Below are 13,217 nucleotides of genomic sequence, written 5' to 3' on the forward strand. Positions count from 1 at the left end.
ACTCCCTTCCCAAGCATGGGACTTGCAGCCACCGGACACTCTCGGTTACTGTCCTTACCATCTGTACAGAGGATGGGCTGGGAGGGGACACCGCCCACACCACGCTCTCGTGAGCTTCAGGAACCCCTGGATGGCACCCGACTAGCTACTCTCTTTAAACCTTGAGCACCACCCTGTCCTCGCTCTACACCAATGATGACGATGTGAGTGGCAGTGAGACAAGCAGTGCAGGGCCTGGCACCCCCACCTCCCAACAACCATGCTGAGCTCGGCCCACCCACCCTGCACTGCGCCCCACACCCTGAGGCTCTCACCCGCTGCTCCCTCCTCCCAATTCTGGATCACTCCCAACAGCATCCACGGCAGTCGTGACTCACATCCTCAGGCAAAACCACACCTGCCCTTGGACTCCCTCATTTCCCTCCTTGCCTGGTGAGCACCGGTAAAGCTCCTGGAATTAGCTGAACCATGTACTGCCTCACCATGCTTAGGCCCCTCCCACCAGGCTGCCGGCTGCCATGGCAACCAGACTCCTCTTTGCAAGATCACCAATGACCTGCATGTCTCCCGGCCGCTGGTCCAGCCTCAGGACAACAGCCCTTGGGGTCCAGGACCCACCCCGCCAGCCTCTTGCCTCTCTCCTCCCTTCTCAGGCTCCAATGACCTCTCCAACTCCTGACCTCTACGACCTTTAACCCCAGACTCCCATATCTTCCCTGTCTATACCCTTCTGAGGGTTCTCAACCAGCCTAGTGGCTTTAAATACCACCCCTATGCCAGGACCCCTAAACCTGCATTCCCGACACCAGACCTGTTTCCCGTTGTCCACCCACCGTCTCCTCTCGGAGACCGAGACCAACAAGCTTCCTCACCCACAAATGCTGCCTTCTCTCTCCAGGGGCCCGGGACGCGGCCTTGGACTCATCCCTGACTCTCCTCTTTCTCTCACAGTCCAAACACAATCCATCTCTGGCCCCCCCCCCCCACCAGCACTCTCCTGGGAAAACCCAGGAACCTCTGGTCCCTGCTGTTTTGGAGATGACTGTCCTTTGGGAACAAAGTCAGATGGATCAATCTTTACTCAGGAACCTCCAAGGGCCGCATCCGGCCCAAGGGCACCCTCCGCCCCTCAGCCCTGCGATACAGCACCTCCCAGGCCCTCACCCTCAGGAACCTGTCACCGCTGATCCCCTGTACAGTCACGTGCTGTGTCGATGGCTCCGCTCACCTGGGTCTCTCCACTAGGGGCTACAACTCTGGTCACTGCCGTGGCCCAAACTCTGGCACACAGCAGGCACTCAATAGACACAGCACCTGTCGCCCGAGGGAAGGGCAGGTTCAGCCTGCCACCTGCGCTGGATGGGTCTTTTTGTCCCCTGAACTGAGCTGAAGGACCCCTTCTCACAGAGCCAGCACCCACGGCCAAGCCTGCCAGACTCTTTCCACTTGACCGCACTGCCTCCTACAGACTCAGCGGCCTCTCCAGGCGGCAGTGCAACTCAGGCAACCAGGCAGAGGGCCCGCCTCACCTTCCCTGGGGCAGCAGGATGTTGTTCACGCCTCCCAGCTTGACGTTGATCTTCAGGCAGAGGTTGGACAGCGTCTGCGGTGTGGTCCGCTGCACGTTCTTCATCTGCACGCACTGCGTGGCCATCCCCAGCACCGTGTCGCCCACACGCTTCACCTCGGCTGCAGAGCAGAGGGCGCTCACGCGACAGCTCTCCAGCTCGCACCCTCCCTCAGCTACTGCCCTGCCCCCGCCGCAGCGCTGGCGTTTCTGCCCACCCCACCTGTAGCCAAGCCTGGGAGATGGGGGCCTGGCAGGTGCAGGGAAGCCAGAGCCTCTGGGTTCAAGTTCGGGCTCTGACACTGCCTGCCTGCGCAAGCCTCACCCCCTCCGCCAGGGAGGCCGGGCTAGTGCAGCTCGTTCCAGTGCAGGAGGGACGGCCATTCCAGGGGCTGACCCAGGGTCCCAGGACGGCACAGGCTGAGCCCAGCTCGAACCCAGGGTCTGGCATTCCTGGGAGGAACACCACCTTCCTCCACAGTGTCTGGGACTATGAGCAAGTGTTCGAGGAGTTAAAAATAAGCACCCTGGAAGCCGGCGCACCCTTGGCCAATCCCACCCTGCCATCAAAGAGCGAGCCAGGCCCATACCCTCTCCCCCTGGGCTTTCTCAAAGCAGCTGGGCTGCTGCTCCCCGGGCAGTCCCAGGTGACCCAGCTCCTGCGGGAAGAGTGACAGGATGGGACACAGGCGGTGTCCTCTTTCCTTCTTTATTTGGAATCGTAACCGGGAGGGGAAGCAGGGCTTCTCTGGGTACGTATTCTGTGCTGCCTCCACAGGGGGCCAGCCGGCAGCAGCAGCCACACGTTCTGCCCCACCCGCCACAGGGCCTCGGTCCTAAAGCCTCCCTGACAGTGAGTCCACGCTTCCCACAGGCCCCAGGGGCTGGCGGGCCCTGCACTGTGGTCACTGTCTCCACACCTCTGCCCGCCCGAGAGCAGCCCAACGGAGGGCCGGGGACACCATCCCCCGGGCTTGGTAAGCTTGAGCTGAATGGATGTGCCATTGCCTTTCCGGCACAAAGGGCTTCAATGAACCTCCAGAGAATTCTGAGGCAGGCACAGCGGTTACAAATGGAGGCCCAGGCCACAGCAGGAGCTGATGACGGCTCCCAGTGGGCCCAGCGTGTGCCTTAAATGACTGTCCCCATCCAGCCAACGCCCGGGTCGGGAGGTGGACAAGACAGGAGCTGGCGTCCAGAAACTGTGGTCTCAGACAGGACTGGAGGGCGCCCTGAGCACTGGCTTGGGCACGAGCAGAAGCCACCTGTTGGCTTAGAGCACGGGTGAGTCAGAGGGAGTCCCTCCTCAGTGGGACAGAAACACAAAGGGCCCCGGCTGCCAGGGGCGTCCCCGGAGGCCCAACAGCTCCCCAGGCAGCTGCGTGGCTGCTGGCCTACCGTAAACAGGGGTCTTGCCCGGCAGGATGACCACGACCAGCTGGAGGCCCGTGTAGGTGTTCTTCAGGTGCCGGAACATGGGCTCCACGCTGTCAGCGCCCTGCGCGTACTTGCAGAAGCAGGGCTGGCCCTGGATTGGCATCCCCGCGTCCCTCGAGATCTTCCTGAGCTGCTCCGTGAAGGACCTGAGGGAGAAGGCTTGTCAGGCTGGGGCACTCACTCCAAGTGCCCGAAAATCCCGGCCAGCCCGAGGCCCCAAGGAAAGGGCACAGTTGTATCATTATTACTTTTCTTTAACCCTCACCTGAGGATATATTTTTCCCATTGCTTTTCAGAGAGAGAGAGAGAGAGAGAAACATCTATGTGAGAGACACATCAATTGGTTGCCTCTTGCACAAGCCCCGACCGGGGGCTGGGGATGGAGCCTACAACCGAGGTACGTGCCCTTGGCCAGAACTGGACCCGGGACGTGTCAGTCTGCTGGCCGACGCTCTAACGACTGCACCAAACCAGCCAGGGCTGAAGGGCACAGCTGTAACAGACCCAAACCCAGCCCATGTTTAGTGAGGCTGGGGTCTGAGCTGACGTCCTGGACAAAGCTGTGTCCACGTGCTAACTCATGAAAAAAGGGCACATATGCTCAACAGGTGAATGAAAAGTCACTGGTGGCTATTTTTCCACAATGAAACAGGAGACTCCAAACGGTACCCATGTCGCCTCACCAGCTGTGACGCTCTGTGCAGCGACGAGATGCTGCCCACTCACAGGCCCACCCGCCCCTTCCATCCGGACACACCCAGCCCACTCGGGCCGTGAATGCCAAGCGCTGTTCCAGAGACACCGTTACTCCCGTGGACGGCTGGGGGACGTGGATGACATAATCATGGAAAAACAGAACAGCTGAAGCTAGAGTAACACCAGCAGCTGCTGCCAACAGGCCCCGTGAAGTCATGGGCGGGCGGGGAAGGGGGTTGGGGACACATCAACGGACCCTATTTTAAGCTTAGGAGTAAAAATAATGTCGCCTTCCACAGTGAGGGTAAGGACACCCCGATCTAGCTTAGCCGGTAAGTGCTCAGCCTCCCACACGTGAGTGCCATGAAAGAAATAGATGTTATGCATCTGCAGCTGTCTCCACACGAATTTACCTTGAGACCACCTAGCTCCAGGCAACAGCAGGGTGAAGGGCCAAGGACAGAACACGGGCAGAGGCTGGGCCGATGCTGAGCCTCGGCTTGGTCTCCTGAGCCCTCTCTGCCGCCAGCAGGCCCTGGGGTGGGGGGACCCACGGCAGCCTCTAGCCCTCGACGTCAGCTCTCGAGAACCTTCTGGGAGCCACAGCCTTTCAGAACCACCCTCTGCTGGAATGTTTATTGGCTACACTTCTCGGGCTTTGTCTTTTCTCTCCTGTTTTCACCCAAGGGAGGCAGGAAGCACAAGCCATCGCGTCAACGCTGTGGGTTTACGGCGCTGCTTCCAAAGGGTGTGCCGCCTGGGCAGGGCGTTCGTGGCTTCCTGGCGGGCCGATCCCTCGCCGGGGCTTCCAGCTCGGAGGACGCGCTACCCAGATAGTCCACCAAAGCCTTCGCCCCTCTGGACCCCTTCTGATGCCTCCCCTTTCCCGGAAGCAAGACCCCGCCGGCCATCTCTTCCTCGCTCTGGCTTCGTTTTCTCCTCTCACTCGCTTACAGAAATACGTGAAGTGTTTTTAAAAACAAGCTTAGTTCACTGAACCTAATTTTCTTTCACCTCTAGTTTTTACACTTATCAACCCGTCTCATCTAATCAGTGCTGCGCCCACTGGCTCGGACAATGGCTCCCAGCAGCAGCGCGGAGAAGCCCCCACTGCCTGGCCCGTCCTGTCCGGCTGCTGCTCAGCGACCGGAAAGGCTGCCAGCCCCCTTGGCGTCAAAACCGAGCGCAGGACCGGCCCCCAGCCGGCCCCCATCCCTCCCATCCCAGCCAGGGGCCTGTCCCGCCGGCGGCCTTACTTGAGGTGGACCTCTGTGCACTGGCGCTGGGGGGCGAAGCAGGCGATGGCCCACACCTTGATCTCAATGCCCGTGTGAAACTGCTTGTTCCTCATGTCCCAGACGCCCTGGACAGGAGTGGCAATTGCTTTATTCTGCAAATGGCAAGACGTTCAGAGTGAGAAAACACGAGGAACACGGTCCTCTGACCTTGGGTTTGTCACTGTTTATGTAGCCGTTGGTCCCCCAACCAGATGGTGGCTCCCGAGGCTCAGCACTAAATCTTTGTGCCGCCCATCTCTGACTGCCCAGCACTGCAGATGGGCGTCCAGACGGCTGCAGGGTGGGTGAACTGATGGATGCAGGACGGAGGGAGAGATGGAGAGGGTGGGCGGCTGGGTGGGAGCCACCCCCACCACTGACAAGGATGGGGACCCTATGCGAAAGGCATCACGTCACATACACATGAAACCGCCTCCAAGATTTCTATGGGCTCTAAGAAAAGGTACTAAGTAAAGAAAAGTACGGTGCAGAAGTATATTCAACATGCCGTCTGCATAAGAAGGGTGAAAAAATACAAGACTCATCCCTGGGTGAGTTCACAGAGCAGAGAGAGAACACCAACAGCTTCCTGGGAGCAACTGAGAGCTGAGGAGAAAATACTTTTTCCTACAATTCTTTTGTACTTTCTGAGCTTTAAAATATAAAACAAATGGAAAAAACACCTTCTATTTTAAAACATGAAAGGAAAAAGCCCTACAGACAAAACTACACCTTGCTGGTGGTCCTGAGGACTAACAGTCCTGAGCAACACTCCACCAGGTGAGCAGCCAGCGGAGGCTGCTTCCTCCCGCTCGCGGCGAGCCGGCCCGGCACCTCCGAAGCCGAGGCCCCAGGCCCGGTCCCCTCAGATGCTGTGCTCTGCCTCCCGAGGGACCAGCCAAGAGGAGAGGGGAGACCCCGCTCCTGCTCCCTGCAGGGCTCAGTGGTCAGCGGGCAAAACCGGAGAGACACCCAGGTTACTAACTGCTGTGCCGCTTGCCAAATCCACCAAACAAGGCGAGACGGCAGGAAGCAGCGGGGCCTCTGGAAAGGAGCTCGTTGCCGGCAGAGTACCCGCCCCACAGGGATGGTGCCTGCAAACTCTGCATGGGTTAGTAACAGAAACCTTTTGAAAGATAAAGATTAATTCTGAAAAACTCACAAAGGGCCAAGGACACTCGGGCCTCTACTCTATGAAGCCCCCAAGCCGTCAGGCTCGCACGCGAGAGGAAACAGCTCCCCAGCAGGACGGCGGGGTGCACCTCTGGGGAGGGCTCCACCCGAGACAGGGCCACACACGGCTGCTCCCGGTCCCGTGTGCTGTCCCCGGCTCCGGGCACCCGCAGAGCACTCCCCGGCCCAGCCCACATACCCGGCCCCCGTAGAGGATGGAGGGCGGCTGCAGGACCCGCCCCGTCACGTCTGTCATCTCGTCTTTGACCATGATTCCAAATTCCCGGACATACGGATCCGTGTTAAAACTTGCACTCCTCATCTTGAAAGGGAGAAAGAACAGGCAGAGTCAGAGGTCTGTGCAAAGCCCTGGGGTCCCTACCCTGGGCACCCTGTACTGACTGGCTTCCCCAGGGTATCCCCACCCCAGGTCTGACCCCAAGGAGGCGACACTCACCAGTTTGCTAATCTCCTCTTGCCGATCAGGTGCCGATCTGGCAGTCGCTCTGATCATGGTTGAGGTCTGATTGTCGGTCAGCTTTTTTATGCATCTCTGCCCTGCTACGATGTTACAGACCTAGGCAGAAGGCGCACAAACTCGGCGTGAGCCCCAGGGCCGGGGGCAGCACTGGCTCTGCCGGGGCCACGTCGGCTTCCCGCGCAAACACCAGGTCTGAGGCCCGCGGGGAACAGCACACCTGTCACGCTGCCCAGTGGGCGGGCGGCTGACCGCGGCACCCCAGGTGAGCCCGCGTGACGCAGACCTGCGCCGGGAACCACACTGGTGGGAAAGCACAGCCGAGACCACCCGTGGGGACAGCTGTGTCCGGCGCCAGGTATGTGGCCTCTGTCCTCACAGGGGGGAAACGCAGAGCTGCCTGTCAACGGAAGGCAGTCCACCTCTGCACCACGCGCGGGAAAACCACCGCAGCTCTCGCTGCTCGGGTGGTGGACAAGCTCTGCGAGCTTGAAACACTGAAAGGAAAGAGAACTCATGCCTGCTCCAGCGTAGGGCTCTTCCCAGGCAAGGGGCTTTCAAACAAGAAGTGAAAAAGTTTATTTTCTGAGCACTTTCTGCTCTGTGCCGGGGACCTGCTGGGCACAAAGCGCCTGCCGTCACTTTCAGGAGAAGCACCCACCCCTCTGATTCACAGGGAAACTGAGGCGCGACCACGTCATTGACCTGCGGAGGCCCCGCAGCGGCGGGAGCAACAAACGTGGGCCGGAAGTGCCCCCCAGCCTGCGGGACGCGGGGGACTTGCCTCCAGGGGAAGGTAGGTGTGTTTCTGCTCCTGGCCGACCTGCAAGCACGGGAGGTGGGGGTAACGCAGAGCCAGCTTGTGCCTGTCCTTGAAGTACTGGGCCACCGTGCACTCCACCGTCTGCCCGCTCTCCTGCTGCAGCGGGAACCTAGGCGAGCAGAGAGGCGCCCGCGCCCGTGGGGACAGGCCCGGCGCCCCGCACAACCACCCACCCGGCGCTGCTGGAGCGGGTCTGCCCTCTCGGGAGGCGATGCATGGGGCAAAAGGTCAAAGCCCCTCCCGGGGCCAAAAACACACACACACACCTTCTGGGTCACTGGGAATATTCCAGAGTCCCCAACCTTTCATTTTCTCTCTGCAGCTGGGAATAAAAAAATGCCTGCAGGCCTACAACAGGCAGTGGACATGGGAAATTCAGGGCAAATGACCAGTCCAAAAAGACAGACCTGGGGGTTTCTAGCTGACCTCGGGACAGGACTGACCCTGAAGTCGTTCACGACCCATGTGCTCCAAGTGCCAGCCCGGGGGATCTGAAGCCTCCCAGGTCTGCCGGGGCACCCATGGCCACCTGTGTGAGTGGGCAGAGGCAGGAGAGGCCGGTGTGCAGGGACGGGAGAACAGGGGTGAGGGGGCCCCCGTGTCAGGACGAGTGTCCCCAGTGCCCGTGACAGACCAGGCACATTCCATGGGACGACCATGAGATGAACAAGCATGTGCTCACTGGGCCAGGGGACCCTAAGGTGGAGCTCGGGGCCACAGTTACCTGTTCTCCCCGAACGAACGAGTACAGCCTAGGACAGGGCCCCATCCTGAGGCCAGGCTACTTACTACATGGCTTTGGACGCTGACGGGTAAGTGAAGTCAGGGCAGAGACACAGCGTAAGACAGGTGGGGGCCATGCCCTTGAATGGAGGTGGGGACATGCCTGCTGACCCCCCCTCGCTCCAAGCCCTGCTCAGCACTGAGGACTCAGAACAAACAGGTCCTTCTAACACTGTAGGAGGAAAGCTGGCTAGGAGCCCCCTTCCACCCAGGTGGGACCCCAGGTTTCATTTCACTAGGTGATCTGGAATCCACTGAGCTAAAGGTGTAGCTTTGAAATTTTAAAACTAGATTGATGTAATTTTTTCCAGAAGAGTCACTGTTCCCAAGCTGGGGCCTCTGACTGACGGAGGGTCAGGGGGACACGAGCTGGGAGGAGGCAGTTACGTTTGGTGGCTGGCAGGCCGCCGGGTCACGTTGCAGACACGGTACTTCCTCTTCATCTGCCCACAGTGTGTGATCTCCACCTTCAGACCTAGCGACACAGAGCAGCGCCTCGGGGTCAGGACTGGCCCGGCCGGAGCGCAAGCCCCACGTCCTGACCACTGGTTTCTACGGGAACCGCTGCCAGGCCCACATCAGGCATTCTGGAGCAGCAGGGAAGGGTGACGCAGGGCTGGACCAGGCTCACCCACAGGGTGCCTTCTCCCCTAGCAAGGGCCAAGGTTGTTCTTGAAGAGACGGGGACGTGGGGACTCAGCCTGGAGGCCAGAGTCGGCCACCACGGCTTCCTGTGGCTCCTTCAGTTATTTTTAGCAGCAGTGCTGCCTGTGGCCTTTAGAGCCCCTCAGAAAAGCACAGGTGCAGAGGCCTGAGCCAGGGCACTGAGCCCTGGCCGCCAGCACAGGGGGTGCTGACGATGCCGGAGCTTCGAGGGTGAGACGCAGGAGCCAGGGCGCCCGCCCGGCAGCACTGACCGCAGCCGACACCACGGCCACGCGCTGCTCTCCGGTCCTGACGCTGGAGGCGGACGTCAGTGGGCCACGGCCGCTCCTTCCCCACCGACGGTCATTCATTCATTAGGACGGGGCATTACTATTCCCGGTCTGTGAAGTGGGTTCAAGCCCCTCCACGCCAGTCCAGCCGACACCCACCGGAGTGAGCGAGCTTGCGCTGGGCAGGGAGGGCGGCCGCGGGCATGGGCAGGCACCTACCTTTGATTTCTTTGGTAAACTTGACCCTTTGGGAATCTGTCAGAGGTTTTTGTTGTTCTTCAATACTTTTAAAATCCAAAACTTCACAAACAAACTCGATTACTGGCTGTGCCTTATAAAACGCAGTTGCTGAGACTGGAGGTGGGAAGAGACAAAGGCAGGGGTGTGACACGGGGCTGGCCTGCCACGGGCCGGGTGAGGGCACCTGCACTCTGTCCTCACTGTCAGCCAAGTCCACCTTCCAGCTCTGGAGGCGGGGCAGAGACGGGGTGGTTCAAGCCTGGTCACCGGCTGCCCGATCCTCCCTCCGGTCGGGGGCAGCACTGAAGGGGTGCTAGAGTCTCAAGTTACCCTCTGAGATGGAAACTAGGTTTAAAACAAACCCCAATATCGCAACCATCAAGGCTGGATTTCTTGACCCCCTTCTGGTGTCGTTCTCTCTGAGGTGACCACCCCCTGGGACACGAGCCTAAGAATCACATAGGAGATCAGGGGACTGGAAGTGGGGCTTCCACTCAGAACTCCCAAAAAACCTGGTTCTGCCCAGTGGACACCGGCTGTGGCGTCTGGAACCCTGTTAGAGACGCAGCCCCCAGCCCCCTCCAACCCCGCTGTGGTGAGCCCTGCAGGTGGCCTGCTGCTCCATCTAAGGACCCTGCCCTGCCCTGCCCAGCAGGCGAGACAGACCAGGCGTAACACAGCATCTCAAGCTCTGACAGAAGCTGTGTTTGCAGCTGGCCACACGGGCCCACCCTGAGGTCTTGGCCCCCTGCAAGCCCCCCACCCCAACCCCACAATGAAAACCGGGCTCTGCTTACCATCAATATTTAGCATCATTTTCCAAAGAGAAGGGCGGACAGACTGATGGAAGCCAAACCACACTTCCCGGCCCCCACCCAGGGGGTTGGAGCAGCCCTCGGACGCAGTGAAGAAGGAGCGGCCCACGGGCGTGTACCTGGAACGAGAGACCCCGGCTGTGGCCCAGGTGCTGCCCACCTGTGCCAGGCAGGCAGGCACAGCGACACTTCTGCCTCTCTTGTCCTTATGAAATGCCGTTGCCAGGTGCAATGTAAGGCGCAGCCTGGGGACCTGGGCCTTGCTGCAGGAACAGCGAGATGTTTCAATGCACCACGCAGGGTGGGCACATGGAGGCCATTCTCTGTGAGCCAGGCTCCGCTGCCCACCAGGGTTCCCCTCGGGGACGTGCTCCGGCTGAGCGTGGGGCCTGGAGCGCACGTGGTGTCCCGCTTCCTCTCAGGGCCCCGACGCTGTCTTCTCGCCACCACGCTCACGGCTATCCTGCCCTGCCCCTCCTGCTCCGGCACTCACGTCCTTCTAGAACAGGTTGGGTGCGCCCGTGCAGGCGGAAGCGGCGTTTGCCACGCGCCAGCCACAGCCTGGCCTTGAAGGGTCTGGCTGCCTGGGGCCAAGGACCACATCCAGATGCAGCACCGGACGTCCACTCCTGTTTCACCAGCTCCCTCTACAGAGCGGCTCTGACTACGGGAGGGAGGAGCAGGACCCCGCGGCGGACGAGGGTCATGCCCTCGAGGGGCCCCCGGAGCGAGGCAGGCGCATCGGCCAATGTAGTGGCACCAGCAGGCCCTGGTCGCCGGACGTGGCATCAGTAAGGACCCCAAAAGGACAGAGTGTGTGCTGGGGGGGTCCCTGCCAGTGGCAGCCTGTCCTGCTGTCACCCCCACCCGTCTGAAGAATGAGACCACCAGCGTCCCCCTAAAATCTCACACAGCGCCTCAGGTGCCTTCTCTCACTTAGGGACAAAGGATCCCTCGCTCTCCTCTAAACCTTAGTGGTTTATTTTTTTTGTTTTTTTCAAGTATATCTTTATTGATTTCAGAGAGAGGAAAGGAGAGGGAGAGAGAGAGAGACAGAAACATCAATGATGAGAGTCACTGATCAGCTGCAGCCCACAACCCGGGCATGTGCCTTGACCGCGAATCGAACCCAGATCACCTGGATCCTAGGTCGACGCTCAACCGCTGAGCCACGCCCGGCTGGGCTAAACCTTAGCGTTTTGGTCGGCACTGGGAGCGGTCGGCGTGGACCTTTGTTTCAGTGTTAGGCTGTTCTTTCCCTTGTTCATAAAGCCCCCGAGGCTCTCCTGTATACCATGCATGTGGAAAGAACAGGCTTCCCATCCTGGGAGCTGGCACAGCCCTTGTCCAGCCATCTGGCAAATTATGAGCCGCTGGAGGGCCACCACCCCTTAAAGTGTCACCGACCCTCTGTCCCAGCAAGTTCAAGCACGGCACCTGGTAGTGAGAAAGCAATCCCACAGAACAGAACAACATGGTGCTCCCTGCAGTCCAGAAAGGCTCCTCCCGAGGGGCGCCCTGCCCCGGGCAGAACCTCGACACTATTCCTCTAGGACAGTCCCAAGCGTGAAGGCAACAGAGAAACAGCACTCACAGCACCGGGGGAGCCGGGGAGCCTCACCAGCACAAGAGCTCAGGGAGGTGATCTTTCTGTGCTCGGCTGAGAATTCCAGGGAATTTTTTTTACATTAAAACTTTCCCCCATATCAGCAGTGCTGTTATTTTCATTATACAAATCCCAACTCCAGGAACCAGCTCTTCCTCAGACAGGGTTCAAACTCCCCAGGGAATGCCCAGGGTCGGGGCAGATGCTCCCGGCCCCTGGCCCTCACCGTGGACGGACCTCACCTCATGGACGGCAGGTGCCTCATGACCACGTCGAGGGCCTGGATCGTCTCAAAGGGGACACTGGGCAGCCGCCCTGAAAGTGCATCGTGTAATGCCTGCAAGCTCACACAGGACACCCATTTGATGGACACCTTGAAGATGCGGTCCTTCCCTTCTCCTGGCAACGTGACCTCCAGCTCTACCTGTGAGGGATCCAGAGCACAGGTTATTCATGCCATCCTCTGAAGCAGCTGCTGGGAGGTCCAAGGTGGCAGGTGGGCATCCGGAGCACTCCTGGGTTAGAGCACTTGGTCAGCCTTTACTTAAGCACACACATGGGGCGCACACATGCGGGGCACGCAGGCCCCTCATGCTGCCAGCAGTGACAGCTTGGACCTCAGACTGGGACTTCTCCCTTCCACACGTCTGGTACTTACTCTGTGCCCACCCAGTATGCAGCATGGGACACCAGACCCTGTAGGGTCAACGCCAGAAAGGGGTCGGGTCGGCCCCAGGAAGGGGAAGGGGGAGGGGGCAGGGACAGGGAGGGCACAGGCTGAGGCTGCTACCAGGCAGAGGAATGGGATGTGGATGGCTTGCTGGAGGTCCTGGGAGTTCTTTCCCCAGTGGAAACAACTGAGAAAGCTGTAGGGGCTGGGCGACCCGTCATCTGGGTCCCTTCAGAGTCCACAGGCACTGGTTCTGCAGTGACTAGACCATGGACAGAAAGCCTTCCCAGAACAGACGTGTGGTGAGACAAGCAGCAACCACTCACAGCGTGGAGCCTCGACGCCATGCACCCTGCCATCCCCTCAGCGAGCCGTCTGGTCAAACAAGTTCACAGTCAAGTGTGGGAAGACAGCTGTGTCTGAATGAAGACGCGGGCGGTGGGGCATCACTCTGGGCCCTTCCCCATGCAGACAGGGCTGCGCACCAGCATCGCCAGGTACAGAATGGCAGAGCGCGAAGCCCCAACGCCAACTACAGAAATGCCCGTGATACAGACAAAAGTACTTCACAGGAAAAAGAGCACACATAAAAGAAAAAAAGGTGGCCCTTGGCTATGAGATGCGGCACGGGGCAGTGGCACAGGTGAGGATGACAGATACGGGTCCCTCGGACCAGAAACAGTAGCCAGCACTATCTGCTAAGAGCCTTAGACCCCG

General features: G+C 59.8%; 1 protein-coding gene across 2 annotated transcripts in view; it reads right to left on the reverse strand.

Moving 5' to 3' along the window:
- Nucleotides 1-13,217, reverse strand: part of AGO2 (argonaute RISC catalytic component 2) — a 75,112-nt gene that overhangs the window by 10,162 nt on the left and 51,733 nt on the right. For both annotated transcript variants that reach the window (XM_081116291.1, XM_081116292.1), the window contains exons 4-13: nt 12,073-12,254; nt 10,207-10,343; nt 9,389-9,523; nt 8,622-8,709; nt 7,413-7,560; nt 6,608-6,727; nt 6,350-6,472; nt 4,957-5,090; nt 2,966-3,150; nt 1,530-1,689 (exon numbers count right to left, since the gene is read on the reverse strand). In XM_081116291.1, the coding sequence (XP_080972417.1) occupies nt 1,530-1,689; nt 2,966-3,150; nt 4,957-5,090; nt 6,350-6,472; nt 6,608-6,727; nt 7,413-7,560; nt 8,622-8,709; nt 9,389-9,523; nt 10,207-10,343; nt 12,073-12,254 (1,412 nt within the window). The remainder of the gene's footprint in view (nt 1-1,529; nt 1,690-2,965; nt 3,151-4,956; nt 5,091-6,349; nt 6,473-6,607; nt 6,728-7,412; nt 7,561-8,621; nt 8,710-9,388; nt 9,524-10,206; nt 10,344-12,072; nt 12,255-13,217) is intronic.

The sequence above is a fragment of the Miniopterus schreibersii genome (assembly GCF_964146895.1).
Source record: "Miniopterus schreibersii genome assembly, chromosome: 17".
Lineage (NCBI taxonomy): Eukaryota > Metazoa > Chordata > Mammalia > Chiroptera > Miniopteridae > Miniopterus > Miniopterus schreibersii.